General features: G+C 41.5%; 1 protein-coding gene across 1 annotated transcript in view; it reads left to right on the top strand.

Annotated features, from left to right (window-relative positions):
• LOC134527438 (zinc finger protein basonuclin-2-like) overlaps nt 1–18819 on the top strand; it is a 523318-nt gene extending 504499 nt beyond the window's left edge. The window contains exon 5 of the mRNA XM_063360158.1: nt 13026–18819. Coding sequence (XP_063216228.1) covers nt 13026–17069 — 4044 coding nt within the window. The 3' untranslated portion in view covers nt 17070–18819. The remainder of the gene's footprint in view (nt 1–13025) is intronic.
• Nucleotides 18820–19037: the final 218 nt, after the last annotated feature.

Raw genomic sequence — 19037 nt, 5'->3', positions numbered from 1 at the left:
AATATTGATTTTTCCACAAAAAACATAAATTTTTAAATCACAGAAAAGATGATTGAATATTAAAAACAATTTGACTTTATTTTGTTTCATCATCTTATTAATGTTAGTCAGATATACTGGATATCTATTCAGGGAACGGTTTACAAATCACTTTAAATAATGCAAGTACTGGGACAACATAATGCATAAACGCCCGGGAAAGAATTCGAGCCCGTATCACGGCAAATTACTGAAAACCTACAACTTCACACGTATCTGTACTTTGACATGTTTATTTCAGTTACAATTTATACGTCGCTGTGGGGCAAACAACATGTACGTTGTCACTCTTTGATATAGATATCTAATCATAAGGTGTGTAAATCTAATGGTTTATGTGTAGAAGCAATTAAATTGAATGCTCCTGAATTATGATTAGATATCTATATCAAAGAGTGACAACGTACATGTTGTTTGCCCCACTGCAACGTATTGAGAAATTGTACAGTTAGTTTATCGACTCGTTTACAATACAATCAGAAACAACACCAAAGTTGGGCAACAGCCGAGGGCCCCGCCCTCAGCTATTTTACTATACTTAATTTAATTACTACATATACTATAATTTAATTAGAATTAAATTGTAGAACCATATTCGTTACACAGTATATACATAAAATAATGTATCAGTTATAAATTTTAATAGTATCACCTGCAAGCGTTGAAAAGTTTTGGTTCAAGGTCACAATTAAGGAGTAACTCAAAGAGTTTTATATAAGCCCATGCGCGAGTACTGATTTATTGTTTTCTCGCTTGCAGCGCAACGTACGCAAAATGGCGAGTAATAGTTGGTGAAACTCTAAACTTTATTTGGAAACAGGATGGAGCCTCTTCCTCATTGGAATCTCTTTGTACGAGAGTGTTTGAACGTCGAAGTCCCTGACCGTTGGATTGGTCTTAATGGTCGAGACGACAGAGAACTTTTTTGATGGCCTCCACGTTCACCTGACATAACGCCATGCGATTTTTTTTTCCTTTGGGGCTTTACAAAAGATCGTGTATCTACGTTCCACCGCTACCTAATGAATTTCCAGAGTTTTCACTGAATTGAAGAGACTATTGCTTCCATTACTTCGGACTTGCTAACCAATGTGTGAGAATAACATGACTTTAGGTTGGATGTGTGCCGTATAACTGAAATTTAACATACTAAACATTTGTCAGAAAACCTAAGATAGTTTAACTTCTATTTGATGTATGATTTGTCGTAAATAATCTAAATTAAACTGTTAAAATATACCATTGAAACTAGGAAATGTTTCATGGACACTCTGTATTACGTAAACATTTTTTTTATTTAGAATTAATTTTATACCAAATTTTTAACTTTTAATAAATAAATGAATTACGAAAACCATCGTTGAAATTTATGATCCTAGTTGGTCTGTAAATGTTTTTAAAGTGTTTATTTTTCTCAATATACCTGGGAGCTTCCTTTTCTGGGGCGTTATTCTAATCCTCAAGGATTGCCCCTTCCCCTCGATAAACACACACTCCAAAAATACCAGGGCCTCGAAAATGTAAATGGCCCAGGCCCCCGCATACGATTGAACATTTAGGCAAAACCTAGTTTACAAATAACTACGTTGTAAAGAGAAACAAAAAATGTGTTACTGCGTAAAATGTTGAGTTTTGAAGGCAGCAACAGCCTCTGCACGAGGAGCAACACGGAATGACGAGTAAATCGCTTCGATGCGCGGCAATTGTTCGCGAGCTCGTGAAGCGCTCGCTTTTTTCTAATTGCGGAACGACGCGTTGGTGAGGGGCACATTCGAGGGGCCGACAGTAACTCAGATCCTATCTGCTTCCGAGAAAGAACTACGACCACTAGCTTGTTCTTCTTCTTTATTTTTATGTTTTACTATTTTGCAGCGGGGCGGCTGTTGCACGATTTATGGGACTGGTGTACCCGTCGGTTGGATTTTTTTTTTGGTTATTTGTTTCGGCTCGGTGCGCGGTGTATTGAGAATTTGGTTTCGCCCATTTTCGTCCTCTATCAGCGCTTTTCTCGCGTCCGTCATGCTCGTTCTTAACGCGACCAAAAAAAATATATAATAAAGGCATGACTGGAGCATCTTTCGATTCGAACCAGGGTCGGGTCTTTAAATTAAAAATAAATAAATAAATAAAAATAATTGCTGTAACAATAAAATTCGTATTCCAACACGATCCTCATCAAAAGAGTCAAAGGAAATGAAAACTTTTTTTTGCTGTTAAAAATTTAAATTTTTGTTTAATGGTCATGTTCAGAATTTTGTATGAATGTGTTATTGGATTATCTGACCACGCTAATGGTTTTTTATAGATATACAAATTAATTAAAAAATTCTTATACATCGCAATGATAAAATAATAACAATGTAAAATTTTCTACAATTTTCGCTAAGTAGCCTGGGCTTTTAGCTTCAAGAAATCTCAAATTCGTTCATAAAATGAAATTAAATAGCATGGAGAGGCCAATCTATAAGCGATTAATGTCAGTGTCAACTGCTTTGGTCCAAATGAAAATTGGAACTACTTTATATATACACATCATTAAATAATATTACAAAGATAGATGTAAGCGTGACTTTTAGTTTTACTTCAGTATGTTACATTTTTCCACGTAAGAATTATTTTTGTTGATGTTGACACTTTGTTTGACCCTCCCTATATACATGGACATTGTGGTAAAATTGCAAAAGCAAAAACATTTAAAAAAAATGCTTAGCGTTAATTTTTTCACCCGTGAATAAGTATTTTATCTGAAGAATAACTTTACGTGAGTAAATTAAAATATGTCACGAGTCTCTTCACGATCAAGCTTAGCAAACATTTTCGGGAAGAAACCTGATATATCGTCTTAATTTTATCACACAACTCTCTTAATCGTTTCCGTTCAATTTTTTCCAGAACCTTATTTCATGTCCGTCGCTTTCGCGACACGAGGGGATTGAAGTTAGTGCCTTATCGTAAAGTCGCATGCGCCCGCGCTTTGCGTCACACATGGGTCGATCATTTAGAGGTGATCATCGAGGGACGTATACCAAGCGTGTTGATGTGCCAAATAAAACTTTATGATATAGAAACTATCATGGAATACATTCTTTAAGTTATACTATAATAGCCATAACAAGTAAATAATCGCTGCTTTATAAGTACTTGAGAAAATGAGAAAGGCGGTTATATTTTTGTGTGATGGTGTCGCTACCACTAGTATTTCTTACTGTAACAATTATCAACGGTTGCGAAACGCCCGCTAGGGTGTTTTGAAACCAGTTTATCGCTTTGCGCTGGGCACCGTTTATTGAAACTGTGGCCGATCTATACTAGTATTCGGTTTGAACACGTCTTGGAATACGGCCCGCGAGCTACATGTGTATCCGAACAAGGCAGTGCTGATTCGCTACCTTAACCGAACGTCTTGGAATACCGACCTTAATTTGTCGCTTACGGATTCCAGCGCTATTTATTGCTGGAGATTAAGTCATAGTTGTAAAGCGAGTTAAGGTTTTCGCGCCACGTGGCTAAATTTATGTCACTGCTTGGGCAAAAATTTATTTTCTGTTTGCTTAATATCTTACAAAACCCAGCCAATGTACAAGAAATTAAGGAATTTTTTTCTTTTCATTTTGGTTTTTCTAACGATAAAATACGAAAAAATATATAAATAATGGGTTGTAAAGTAGTTCGATTGTATACTTTAAATTGTGACACTGTGGTTAAGTTTACATGGAAATAAAAATTCTTGTACGTTTCGTAGGTACGTTAAATATACATTTTTAATTATGAAATATTTTGTAAATATTAAGCTAGTTTGTATGTTACAGAATCATTTATTTTCCCAGTATTGTGAGACGATTTTAGATAATTTTGAAAAAATAAAAACATTTAAAAAATGTTTACATAAGAAATTATTTTTTTTCATTTCTAAAATATAGGGATAAAACAATAAAGTGTATTTGAGTTTTTAAGTTTAATTATATTTAAACACGCAAATACACTTCATTGTTTTTACCTATATTCGTGTTATGTAAACAAAATTTAAAAATGTTTTTATTGTTTCGAAATGGCTTACATATATTACAATATTTGAAAACAACAGTATTAAAATCAACCAAAATTTTTATTATTTACAAATTATTTGAAAATTAAAAAAGTTGGTTTTCATAATAATCACCACAAATTAAAAAAATATATATATAACTTGAAAACTTAATGTCGTATCGTAATGCTTTTGGGTAAATAGATGTCTCATGGTCTGCACTGGTCACAAAATATATATGAATTGATAAATAATAAATAGAGTAATATTACATTAAAAAATCTCGTGGTATTAAAGTTTTGTTAGGCACTGTTGGTTACCAATCTTTAATGCTGATTGATAAAATCGCTCCCATGAGATTGATCTCTATTTGACAGTTCTCATTGGTCAAATTGTGATTACGCCACTGTTCTGTCAACAGTGTTTGTGAAACAATTAAACGTGATGTTAAAGTGTTAGTAAACAAACATCACGTTAAGCTTTGCAAGCGACATTCGGGAAGCGGGTTCCGCTGGTACTGCTTTCGAGAGTTGTCGAATCTGAAACAAATAAAAAGGCACAGACTACAAAAGCGAACAAGTCAAGCTGGAATTAAAACAACAACCCGTCGCCTCCATCCATCCGTCGGTAACGTGACCCGCAGCCGGTCGGATGGCCCGAAAAATTATATCCGTCCATCCGTCAAAATCTTGGCAGGTTTTGACGGAAGGACGGATGGACGGATGGATCATATCTATGGTTTGTTTGCACCTGTCAATTGTCACAACAACACAGGCCTGTGTAGTTTGTATCACACCCAGTAAAATAGTGTCCCAACTCAAAAATTTCCATTTTATAGTAACTACACAAAATAGTCAACTAAAACACTCAAATACTGTTATGTGTCTCTTTGTATTAAAACAAAGGTATTGAAAAACCGACCAAAATTTTATTATGAAAATTTGTAATCAAAACCAGTTAAAAAAATTGCGAGAGTTTGATTTGTCAAAAATGGCCCTTCTTTTTAGAGTTACCACGCTATTTTACTGGATGTGCGAAATTTTGTTCGATTAGATGTTTTGCATGATTGCATTGCTGTTTTTAAAAATCATGCCTAAAGTATTAAATCACGACTCTGTATTTTCCCGAGGATACGCTCATACATTACGTACAGGACCACGACAAAAATAGCAAAAACTTTAAGTGATTCGTGCAATGAGGAATATTGATTTAATGCAATTTCTTGGATATGAACTGCAATGGAGTATGCCCAAGAAATTTTATTAAATAAATCGCAAACACCACCGACCAAAATTTTCTGAGAGAAAAATCATGGATTCTTGGCAGCACTTATTTCATGAAGTATTCTGACAGACGGATGAAGCCATGTAAACACCGCTCGGTTAGATGCGTGGCGTTGACAGTCGAAACAGTGACGGAGGGAGGGTGTAGCGTAATTCCGGCTATACTTGCTTGCAGGCAATGTGTATAATAGAACAAAGAGGTAAATATAGAAGCGCGAATCCTACCGTGGCAATTGGAACCATGTTTTGCGCGACATGTGGCGCTATCTATTGGGTGGGCCCATAACTAGTAGCAAAAAAAATCTCGGGTTGGAGGTTCAAATCCACAGTATTAGGTTTATGATGTTAATTCAACAACTTGACGATTAATTGCTTCTAACAAACTTTACATTGTGCTGTTTTGTAAAAAAAAAATGTTCTATATAAATCAGTAGGAGATGCGAAATTTCTGATATTCCACACCAGAAAATTTGGCTACCAAAGCAGAGAGAATTAATTTTGACTTGTTTGTTTGTTGGTATTAGCTTATGCATTTTTCTTCTCACAATCAATGTAGCTATGCTAGAAATTCGAGGGCTGTTTTTTTTTTTCAAACTTTGATGGGCTATAAAAAACCAAATTTACATAACATAATAGTTTTACTAACGAAAGCACAGCAGGGTCTTACTTATTTGTCTACATACTCGCCAAAATGACCGAGGCATTTGTCATATCGTAACACAAGCCACAAGCTTCCCGATGCCTTCTTCGAAGAAGTTAGCCGACTGGATCTCCCTCTCCCTCACGACGCCGATGTGAGGCGGGTGGACTAACAGCGCGGCGCATTCTTGCCCCACTATTCGCAAATCTTGCGGTAAGTCTTGACGACGGAGCCGGTGCGCCGCGCGATTAGTGGAAGCTACTACCTAGCGGGTGGGCCCGAAACTTCTTTAGAAAAACTCAGGTGTCAGTCTCGGCAATCTAGAGTTTCTCCCCCGAGCCGCAGACGCCGGCCAGAAACATACTACCACCGCCTCTTGCGCTCACTCGAGCATTGCATGGTGGCGCGCGCAACATCCACCCCCACCAACACCACCTGTGTGCCGAGGCGAGACACGCCCCCTATCTAGCGGGGAGCGGGCTAAACATGTAATTTACCCGGCGGATTATTTAACAGTCGCGGGGAGCGGGCAAGTCAAAAGACTTCCTCCCCCCTCCTTTTTTTTCCGTCGGGAGAGAATTTAATCAGCTTTTATTTAAGAGCACCTAGTCTTCACCACCCTCCCTGTTTCCTTTCCGGGAATTTCTTTTATTATTACACAGCTTGCGTCATATAAATGTATATCTCTATACATTTTTCAGAATCCAATTTGGCTTCTTTCTGTTTTTCCCACGTTGCTCGTCGCTTGTTTCCGAGTTAAAAATAAATTGTGGAATTAGTAGTCTCGCTCAGCGCTGAAGAGCCGAGAACTGCGATGAATATTCGCCTTTTGAGTGCAGCTGAAACTTGAAAAACCTTCGCTAGCGCTCTTACTTGAATGGGTATTATTTCAAAACAATTTTTTTTCCTCTGAAAAAAAAAGTCCAGAAAATTTACCTTGCAATCCATTTGTTTTGCATAAGCTTCTCACATAGCAAGAAATATCTTTAAATTAAAATTTTTCTTTAATAGGTGTATATTTTTACGGTTGATAAAACAAATGCCAATATGATCTGATTCTAATAACTTATATGATCTGTGATAGCGAATGTTATTGCCGGAGTGGAATAATTTAATAGAGTATGAGCCAACATTCGCAATCTGACGACATTTAGTGGATTCTTGGTGCTCATTCTTTATGAACGTTTTAATCTATCAGATACCAGTTATATTTTGAGCGTTTCTTCTTGATTCCAAGAGCTATGGCGCGTATCTTTGTTTTCTTATATCCACATTCAACTATTATTTCTGCCATTAAAAGGAAACATTTTCTCCTGTTCTGTCCTCACCTTCTTCGTAAAGCCACTTTCTCTACTTACATTACCGAGTTTCGCCTTTCCATTTTTTATTCGTCCATATTGTGAAAGACCTTTTTTTCCGTTCTCTTTTCGAAGCGATCAAATCTCCGTACGCAATTCAAGTAAAGCACCTCTCTAGTCCCTTTCTTTGGATTCTGTTCATATGCCCTAGAACAGACAACTCCTCTTTGGCCGTATGGTTTTACTTATTTTTATTTCTTGGGAATTCAATATTCCTAACTATTTTTGACAATAGCTAACGTTGGTTACGCCTTTTGTTTATTTTTGTTTGTCTTTTGTTTACTTGTAGCTCGTTGTTGCCTGTAGCGGACAAATGCTCTGAAATTTATCGCCGAAATCTTGAAACCAAATATTCCGTCGCGATCTCTGTAGGTATTACTTTCGCAAAACACACATCATGCACACGAGTACTTTTTTTTGGGGGGGTTGGCTGAAAACAAACATATTTCCCTCGGTAAACGTCGCGTCGGCGGAAACCCCGCGGGGGCAGAAAGGCAGAGACGGACCGGCTTTGCCCACCCCTGGCGGGAGTGTTTGGTCCACCCTGACGGCGAGGGTTGTTATTCCTGCCGGAGATATTGATACCTAACGTCCGTCAGGAACCTTTACCTCCCCCCCACACCCCAACAACCTCCTCATCACAAACACTCCTACACTCGTGCGTGGGCGCCTGTTTAACCCCTTTTCCTTTTCCCTTCGTCGGGTTTGCCCGAGGGGAGAGAAGCTGCGGCGTACAGGACCTTAATGGCTGATTCAATTAGACGGTTTCCCCCCTCCCTGTGTCCCTGGGGGAGTCGACTTGGCGGGTGCGCGGGGGAGGGGGGGCAGAGTCCCCTCGGGAGCCGCGGGGCCTCGCTGGATGGTCTGTTATCCCCCGCGGGCGGCCATGTTACCCCGAGACCGTGAATCACGCGCCCGCCGTCCGGGCACTAGTGGGCGACTACCGGACACACCTGCTTCGCCGCGACATCTTAGCTCTCTCGTTACACGGCAGTTGGTGTGGGAGTGATTTCCTGGATGCGACGGGAGTCGAGGAACGGAAGTGTGTAACAGCCGCGGTGCTGCCATCTGTGGCGGATTGCGCGAACCAAAGTTCAAAAATCCAGTCGTAAAACTTTATATACTTTAACAAGATGGGCAGTGATTTAGTAATAAGTATTTCTTGTCGAGAAAATCAGGCCCGCAGCCGGAATTTATCATTAATTTATTTATTTTTTGCTTTTATCGGAGCAGTTTTATCAGATAGTTAAAAATGTCGGTCTGCAAATCAAATGAATAAATAGTCGTCTAAGCTGATCCCGCACACTACGTGTGATTCGCGTCTGGCAATGTATTTGAAAACACAAATTTCGTATTTTTTTTATTATGCTCGGCATTATTTTAGAGAATTCTACGTTGAATTTCGTGTCCGAGTTTCGTATTATAAGCGCATTTGCAACATCATAAAACATTAATTTGCTTCTTACCGAGATTAGTTGTTACACATCGCTAGTGGCAAGTACTGAAAGATGCCCTCACCTTTTATTTTTTGAAGTTATATTTCGTTTGGCGCGTTCAGTGTGAAGTTTCACAATTCTTGATACGGTTTGCAATACAGCTCCTGTATTAAGATTATTTTTTGTTTAGACATGGCATAGGACGTAGCTTTGGCTACTTGTTGAAGTCAACACTCGTGATCTGGTGTGACTATCACGATAGTTGTAGTCGCCCACATGAAATAATAAGTTATTTCCTCGCGGCGCTTACAGAATAGAGCCTGTTAGTTAACACGTGGTTGCAACCAAAAGGTATAGAAGGTCTGGTAGATATTATTTATTCCCCGACACGCCCAGAATCGGTATAAATAGTTCAAAATTAGGATTGTAGCAAAAAGATGGAAAGATCCAAGAATGCGGGGGTCTAATCCCTTTTAAATAAAATCTGCAAGTGAACCACTCGGTGGTAATGGCAGGCCACAAAACGCACTTCCGTTTTGCGAAGGATGGGGGAAAATTTGTTTTTTCAAAAGGAGCAGCTCGGCGGGCCTATACTCGAGGATTGAGAGAGAGTGAGGGGGGGAAGGAGGTTAAGGGGGAGGCCAGAGGTTCTCGGAGGTCTGGGCCGACTCACAGGAAGCTAAAAGCGCACGGATACGAAAGCACGCGTTCTTCCCGCGCGACTTCTCGTGGCTGAGTCGTGCATAATTCCACGAGTCGGATTTCGGGCGGTGGAGAGTATGGGACGGCTCCACATCTGCTATTATCTTCGAATCTTTTATTTTTCGCGAAAATTATAGCATGAAAATATAACCAGAGACGCTTCCGGAGCTCCGAGGAGGGTGGCTTTTCGTTAACTCTTCCGAGACACTGGAGGAAGGGGGGGGGGATGCTCGCTCCGGGGCCCCGGGGCTAAAGGGGTTGCAACGGGCGATATATTATTTATCAGCATAACTGGAGGGAAAATCCTTTCCTTCTTATTCCCGTGACAGAACAAGGGCGGAGGTACTGTGCAGGAGAGGGGGTGGTTAGCCGAGGAGGGGATGAGGATGAAAGAAGGAGGGGAATAAGGGATGAAAGATCCCGAAGAGGGTAACGTAACAATCCTCATCCTCCAACATTCGCTGTTTTAATCCCGGAAAGACGTGAGAGGAAGCTTGTGGTTTTTTTCCCCCCCATGGAGGAAAACAGAGAACTGAAGAACCGAGAGGGAAGGAAAGGATTTAAAAAAAATACCTAGGGAGAAAAGTGGGAAGGCGGAGGAGCGCTGCTCCCTGTAAGAGGAGGGCGCGAGCAGGAAAAGGCACGCTTAAAATATGAAGTAAATACAGGAAGAGACAAGAGCCGCACCTAAGAGGCGGCGCGACCTGCGCAGGATGTTTGAGAATTTAATGTCCCGGCCGCAGTTGCGATGCTCTCGGGCGGAGGACCCGGACATCTGCAGGAGCTCTCCAGCCTAACTGCAGTCAGCACCTCCTTGGTTCTTGCACTATCCTCGTCATCAATAACGCCCCGACTGTAATATACAAAAAAAAAATATATGTTAAAATTACACGAAAAAAAAGGTTTTTAAAAAAATCAGGGAAAAATTTAAAATTATAATTTATCAGTTGTTTTTTCTCTAAATATGTAATAATTATACAACGTGAAATTGTTATAAATAGTTTCTTACAACATACTTACATATTTGTAGGTAGTTTAATTTCTGTGTTTTAGGTGAAAAATTTATTTCTATAAACGAAAGTTTTTATTAATATTTAGTGATTCAAACCTTGGCTGTTCAGTTATATATATATATATATATAGGGGAAGGGGGGGCAAGATGGGGACGCTAAGAAGAAATTGCCTTAAAAAAATAATGGTTGTTGCTAATATGGCGACAAATATTTCTACAGGTGCACAAAATGTCAGGCTATCTTTGTAAACTAAAATGATAGTTACAGATTACTCACTGAAAACAATGGCAAAACATTTACGATCTCACGATAACACCCCATCTTGCCCCATACATGGGGCAAGATGGGGCATAACTTGGGGCAAGATGGGGTACCATTATTCACACATGTCACATACATAAGCAGTGTCTTCGTCCTCATCGTCTTCTCCAGCACATGCACAGTGAGCCCACCCTTGACATTCTATACACTTAACCCACGCTTCCGTTGATTCAGAAAACAAATGACCACAAAAAATACACTTAGCATCGTCAGTTTCTTTCACTTCAGAACCTTTGTCCTTTTTCTCTTTGGGTGGGCCTACTCTTCTTTGTTGTCATCATTCTGTGCTCTAGGTTCAGCTTGTTTTTGCAAGAAACAGCACGTTTCCCAGTTTGAGCTTTCAGGTCATTTATATATGGCGATTCAGTTAAAATAGCAGTTTTCCCACGGCGCCGATCACTATAATTGTTCCTTTCTTTGCCGAAATGGGGAAACGGCATTGTATCTTTTGGGGATACTCGACTCAATGTACCAGTGTTATTTTGTACAGTGGAGAACGAACAGCTAGGAAATATGCAATTCTTGTTTACTACAGGATTCGAGGACTCTGGTATGCTATCTTTTTCAGTGACATTATCAGGCATCATTCTGTCAGTAGTTTTGGACGAACAACTAGGAACAGAATTATCCTTCCATACTTGAGAACCCGAAGATTCTGGTATGCTGGCTCCTTCAACGACACTAGACGCTGGTCTGTCAGTTGTTTCGGAAGGCAAGAAATCACTATCCTGAAAGACCTCAGGGTGTATTGGCCATATTCCCGTGGTTTTGAAACCATTGATGGCTGTCGTCATTGTGGCTTCTCGTAGAATAGCACTTCCAAACAAGCTGGCTATCTGATACATTGTGACAACACGCCCTGGGTGGTATCGCAACCAATGGTTACTGCAACTTCATAATATGTGCTGAGTGGCTTCATGAATGTAACGTCCAGTGGCTGGAAACGATGTGTGCAGTGCGGCGGGAAACAGAGGAGGATAACCCCGTTTACTCTTGCTAGATCAATTAGTTCAAGATTTTTTGTTTGTGTAGAATGGCCGTCAAACAGTAATAAAACACGATTATTTTTGGAGGCGTTAGTAAATTGCATAAACCGCTTGAACCACCTTACAAAAATGTCGGACTGCATCCAGCCTGATGGATGACATTCGGCCCAAGTTCCAGGTGCAGACCCATCCAACAGTTCGTCTTTCATTCTCTGTCGAGGAAATATCATCGGTGGCATGTAAACGCCTGGTGCACGGACATAAAGTTCTACAGTTACTGTTTGTCCTCTCTCTGCCGATTTTAGAGCTCCAACTTGTTTTCTTCCTTTCGAAGAGATGGTTTTCGATCTTCACTTTGGCACTGATGACACACTTGTTTCATCGCAGTTGTACACTCTGTCTGGAGTAATTTGGTATTGGTCATACAGCTGTCCTAATAGTTAAAAAAATTGGTTTTTACTAGACTATTACAAACGAGCAGGTATGGTTTTTAAACCTATAATATAACTACAACTTATCAAAAGCATTACTCTTGGCATGACAATATTTAGGAGCTTTTAAGGAGCAAGATGGGAGCAATGTTAAGGGGCAAGATGGGGACGTCCCCATCTTGCCTCAACTGTAGCATAATACTTAAAAGAAGTATAATAACTTTACAGCTTTTTTAGTCAGTTCCGCGGTTACAGTATTAAATACCTCAAACACAATGTTATTCAATACAAGCCAAGAAATATAACATTTTAAATCGTGGCTTACCTGTTGGCCTTGCCAAAACCAATTAAAATAAGATCAAAACAGTGAGATACAATAAAATGGCCACCGAACACAACTAAATACTCCAAGCTTACTAAAATCTTGTACGCCGAGCCAGCGTGACTTGCTCTTCGATATTAAATCTTTCCCGTAAGATGGCAGCACCATGCAGACAAATAAACACCTGCCCCATCTTGCCTCACGACCCCATCTTGCCCCCCCTTCCCCTATAAGTTTTTTGGATTGTTAATAATGATATTAATCATTAATATATTTTATAAATATTTCTAGTAAAACATTTTCAAAGATATATTTTGTTGTAGTAATTATAGTTTGGATTGCAAGTTTTAAAATAATCAAATTTTTCTCTTGTTCAATATGCAAATTTATAAAGAGGCGATTGCAAGCATCTTATTCGGTAGGATTCGGTGGATTCTGTGGATTGTCTAAAGGGATGCGGGTTGTTCCAGGAGCCACATGGAGGCGTGCTCGACCGGTGGAACATATGCAGCCCTGAGGAGGAGCCCTTGGTGCTGCAGCAGTTCCTGAGGTTCGGCGAGACGCGCGCGATCACGCAGCAGCTGCTTCTCGCCCAGTCCGACCTCCCCGGCTCGTCGGCGCTGTCGCCCTCCGCCGCCGTGGACAGCAGGCTGCCGCCGCCCGCCGCCGCGCCGCCGCAGCTGCGGTCCGAGTCCGACATCCGCAGGTTCATCGAGAAGTCCGCGAGGCGCATGCTCGCCCCTCCCCCCGCGACCACCTCGTCCTCGTCGAAGCAGGACCACGCCGCGGAGGTCATGGCTCTGCAGCAGCAGTACCACGCGGTGCTGCAGCACCAGCACCAGATGTCGCAGCGGGCGCACAAGGGCCGGCCCCTGCACTCGCCGACCAGGAGGTCGTCCCCTCCCGCCACGTCGCACGCCGCCACCGTCACCGTCTCCCACCACCACCACCACCATCACCAGCCGCACCTCAACCCTCCCCAGCACAGCCTCCTCGCACCCGCCTCGCAGCACTCCTCCACACACGCGCCGTTGCCGCCGACGAGGCCGCAGCCCTCTACCCCGGCGTCCCCCCTGCAGAAGCACTCGCCCCTCAACTTCGGCAAGATCCCCTCCGTCTCGCTCTCTTGCACCCCGACCTCGAATGGCCCTTGCCGTTCCACCGCTTCCCCGCCGAGCAGCATAAACAGCAGCCCGATCAGCGTCTCGCCGCTAAACCGACTCCAGAGCATGCAACCGTTCGATTTCAGGAAGATCGCCGGCGGGTTTCCTGCGCCCCTGCAACCTGTAGCCAGTCCTGACATGCTGAATTCTGCCCGCAGAAGATTATCCGAGAATTCGGATGCGAGCCCTCCCGGTCTCATGAATCTCTCCCTGACAAGTCCTACGTCTCTCTGCTTACCTCCTCCACCCCCTCCACCCCCACCTCCATCAACTACTTCCTGTCCACCTGTGAGTTTCAGCCACTCTGCTGTGATGGCAGCAGCAGTGTCTTCGGGTCCTCTTTCAGCTGCTAGTCTAGTGGCATCTTCATTGCCTGGCTTAATTTCATCAGTGGCACCCATGGGAAGAAAGTCTCCTCATAGTCTTGGTATGGAATACATGGCTAATGCTGGTGGATGCAGCGAATTCGGCTCTTCGGACGATGATGACGATGAGAATTCTCATAGTGCTCTTAATCTTAGCAGAGACTCTAGGCAGCAACAATATCAGCAACAGCAACAACAACAGCAGCAGCAACATCAAACACATCACTTGGGTCGACCGAGACAGCACCCATCTCACCATATGCGAAAAGCAATGACTCCTATGAAACGTCAGTGGGGATCTGGAGTAGAACTTCCCATAAACCTTGGAACTCAGTTAATAAACCCAGCTACTGGGAAAAAACGTGTACAATGCAATGTTTGTCTGAAAACATTTTGTGATAAAGGTGCACTGAAAATTCATTTTTCAGCTGTTCATTTACGTGAAATGCATAAGTGTACTGTGGAAGGCTGTAATATGATGTTTAGTTCTCGAAGATCTAGAAATCGCCATAGTGCAAACCCAAATCCTAAGCTCCACTCTCCACATTTGCGAAGGAAAATTTCTCCACATGATGGTCGCAGTGCGCAGTCACACCCTATTCTAATCCCACCCCCAGGGAGTCTCTCTCTATCTGCCGCTGCAGCCGCTCTAAACCCTCTTTCATTCGGACCATTTCCTTTACTTACGCCACCACAAGAGCTTAGGCATCAGGCTGCGGCAGCAGCAGCAGCTGCAGCAGCTGCAGCAGTTTCTTCCTCTGCAGATCCAAAACAGAGCTTAGATTTGAGCATGCATCGCTATGATGACCACCGACGACCAGATACAAGCAATACAACATCTTCTGAAGAAACAGGCATGCCTCAGAGTGTTGGAAGCCACATGGACGATGATGATGTATACGATGATGATGATGATGGCATAATAGTAGATGGAGGGCTCGATGACGACGATGACATAGTAGATGAACAAGAAAGTACAAGTCCACTGACAGCTAAAGATCTCACAGAAGGGGAGGGTGACTGTGGTTCCAGCATAAAAAGGGCAAAACTTTCCGAATCTGATGTTGATGATGTAACAAGCAATATCGAAGACAGTAATGAAGACTCGATGAGCATTGTTGACACTCAAAATGCGAGAGAAGAAAATGGCACTATTTCACGAAATGTTAGAAAGAGAAAGAATCAAAATCCCATTAGATGCGCACTTCCAGTACGTATGGATCATGAAGATCTAATGACAGACGAAGAGTCCTCTGGCGATGTTGTATTTGCAGCTCCTACACCAGAAGAATCAGCAATTGAACTAACCACACAGCCAAATGAAGATGGCAAATCTCACCAACATGAAACAAATTGTGATAGTAAGCCAGACATCAAGATGGAAGCGTTGTCTAGCTCCCACGAGAATGGAAATAATGGAACAAACACAGAGAGTAACATAAATGAAAACACTGTACATGAACAAACGATAAATAAAAAAAACGACATTGCTTTACCTCAAGATGAGGTAAAGACATTCAGTAAATATGATTCAGATAAGTGTGATGAAAGTCAAAAAGCACACACTAATAATGATGAAGAACAGAGTGGCATTCTCAATCCATCAGAGGAGATACAAACTTCTGAAGCAGATAAGAAACATGAAATTACGCCCCTTATAAAGCAAGAAGATTTAAAAATGGAAAATGACAAAGATGACAGTGAAAACGAGGATGACACAGAAAAAAGAAAATCACCTGTTTCTGAAGGAAGTGACGAATCTCTTGACTCCTCAAATGCATTGAGACAGCTAGAAAGCTTATCTCACGGTCATTTCGGAGAAATGATGTTATCTCGAAGTTTGTCGGCTAATCGACAGGATAATTCGCCCTTACATCAATTTCAACAACTAAGTTTCATGATGGGAGGAGGACCGCCTAGTCCAGCGAGATCTCAAACATCTTCTGTCAGTTCTAATGGACAAGACTCACTGTCAGAAGATAATGGACATGCAGTCTTTCTTCACGAATCTGGATTCATCGGAAGCATGGATGTACCAATCGATAGAGACAACCCAAGGAGATGTACAGCTTGTGGAAAGATTTTTCAAAACCATTTCGGTGTAAAAACACATTTCCAGAATGTGCACCTGAAACTCATGCACAGGTGCACGGTAGATGGCTGCAATGCAGCGTTTCCTTCAAAAAGAAGCCGGGACAGGCACAGCGCAAACTTGAACCTCCACAGGAAGTTGTTGTCGACGTCCTCGTCGGACAAAACCGGAGCAGGATTGTTCCTGGACAAGTCGCCTTTCGCCTCTCTCGCGGCCAGTCCGCTCCACGGGGAGTTCCTCGCCCGCCTGTACGCCGAGTCGCAGTCGCTGCCGCTGAGCCTGGAGGCGTTCAAGAACCTCCCCCACGGCCTCCCGGCGGGGGCTCCCCCGGGCAGCCTGGCGGAGCAGATGCTGCTGAACGGGGACCGGCTACCTCCGCCTCACCCGTCCCTGCTGCTGCCGCCGCTGGGACCGCTGGCCGGCTTCCCCGGCCTCGGCGGCTTCGTCGGCCACCTGGGCAGCTCCGTCGTCCCGCCGGGGATGAACGGCGTGCAGGCGTGCGACGGCAAGGGCCGCTCCCCCATGTCCAACTCGCCCAGGTCCCCCATGTCGCCGGCGAGCGAGGCGCAGGCGGCGGCGGCCAACGCGCAGCTGCGCCTCGTGTACTGCCCCGAGGAGGACGACCCCACGCCCGACCACGAGGGCTGCCTGCCCTGCAGCTTCTGCCGGAGGACCTTCCCCGACGTGGGCGGCCTGAAGGAGCACTACGAGCGCGCGCACCTGGGCCAGATGTACCGCTGCACCGTGCCCGGCTGCGAGAAGGTCTTCAGCTCCAAGGGCAGGCGCAACCTGCACAGCGACAACGAGGCCCTGCACGCGCGCGGCTTCCCGTGCTCCGAGACCAACAACAACAACACCAACAACAACAACAGCAGCAGCAACAGTTGTTCGTGACATATCGATGGCTCTCTGTCCCGTGTGTACAATCCAGTGGTACCGGTATTGTGGTGAAAAATGTGCTCCTCGTATTTTCTCAGGCCAGTTGCAAATAGCATCGATGATAATTTAACTATGAACTAACTGTTTGAAACCAAGATTTTGAGTTTATCCTTTTGGTTTAAGAAAACATGTGATCCTAAAACCAACTTAAACTTACGTCCGTTATTGGTTCACTCAATAAACATTTCAGAGAGAGATGTTTGCATTAGGGACATTTAATGCTTAAAAGAATTAGTGGGCCCTAAAATAAACAAGCGTAAAGTGATTTAGAGTTATAGAGTGTGTATTTATGACATTCTGGAAAGTGATCGTGTGAATTCAGGCCAACACACCTATTGGCAGCTACTTTAAAATGAGAGGACAATTTTAGACAAGGCGTTGATGAAGAAGTGTTTGAGTGAATTTATGTTTAAAATGATGGTCTCCTTTTTTAATTTAAGATGTATTTAAAATCTGGTTGTAAATTTTTTCAGTGTTCAATATCCGTATGTATATTACCCACTGAAATAATGTTCAAAATTAGTTACAAAGCTGTAATTCGTATGCATTTAAATATTCAACTGGTACTACGTGATAGATTAGTGATAAATACTGTCTGTTGTAAATGTTTCAATTCGCTGGACTGACATTCACATATTTAGTTCCTTATTACATACATTTCACAACAAAAAATATCATAAAATGTCTTCTTTCTTTTAATTTTAGTTATTAATTTGGTTTTAAAACAGGATAAAATACACAAGTAAAATGTTACTTGTGAAATGCTAGGGGAGGGTGTAAGAAAACATATTTAAAGAGCATTTTATTCTCAGCAATATCTGCATTAAAATAGGTAACATTTTTAAAACCAAGCAACGTTTATGATTTCATTAGTTGATTTAAAAATGACATTTTCGAAGAAAGAAAAAAAGTTCATTTTTCTGATTACAACTGTTGATTTACAATGGTCTGATTACTCCGGCATTTTATCCGCACTACCGTGCCAAGTTTGTGCAATAATAACGTGAAATAACGCGTATTTACTTTAAACGAATTTATTTATTATGGTTGTGCAGAAAATATTTACTTATGGTTTAGTGCTGCGGCACGATTTATCGTTCTATTCACTGCAGCTTACATGTGTTAATATGCGTAAGACTTTGTACGTAAGAAACGTACAACCAAATGATCAAAATGGATGTAAATAAGAGTTTTTGTTATTATTGTTCAAATTAAGCAAAAATACTCAGTGTTTTGTAATTGTTTACAAAACTTTCAAAGTGATTTTTTTTAATAATGTGTATTCTGTGTTGTGATAAATACTTAGCTGTATTTGTCGTGTCACCACTGCGTAAAGTATTATGTCAAAATGAAAGATTTTCTAAAAAAAAATCCAACGGTATACGATTTAAAGAGTAGGTAATGTCTATATTGCCATGTGCAAAGTTGTAATTATTCAAATATTTGTAGTTTAAATCACAAAATCTTGATTCATTGTGCAATTTAAGGTCAGGACAAACCTAAACAATTTGATTTTTCATTAGGTAAAGCAGTCCGTATATTTTAGTTAATGTTATTGAAGTCCTAAAAGGTTCAGTGATGTCTATGATGTTGACAGCAAGTAATTTCTATATCATAAAAAGTGTCAAGTTTAAAATTTAAATTTTAAAATAAGTATATAAATTGATTACTTTAAAAGTATATTACAAAAAACTTGTTTTGTATAATCGACCAAACCAAAAAGAAAAACTGTTTGTCCAGTTTTTGTTGATGTTAAATCACATTCATGAACTACATAAACACAAAAAAAAAAAAGCGCTTGTAATGTATTTAGTTCAACTTTTCTGTGAATATAGAAATTTGTTTTGTTACATACAGTTTGTACAATATTTCAAATAAATGTTCCTTTTAGATATAAAAAAATTGTGAACTTAGTGAAACTTA

This window comes from Bacillus rossius, chromosome 1, assembly GCF_032445375.1.
Source record: "Bacillus rossius redtenbacheri isolate Brsri chromosome 1, Brsri_v3, whole genome shotgun sequence".
NCBI classification, from domain to species: Eukaryota; Metazoa; Arthropoda; class Insecta; order Phasmatodea; family Bacillidae; genus Bacillus; species Bacillus rossius.
The sequence above is the reverse complement of the archived record's forward strand: the minus strand, read 5'-3'. Positions and strand labels throughout refer to the sequence as shown.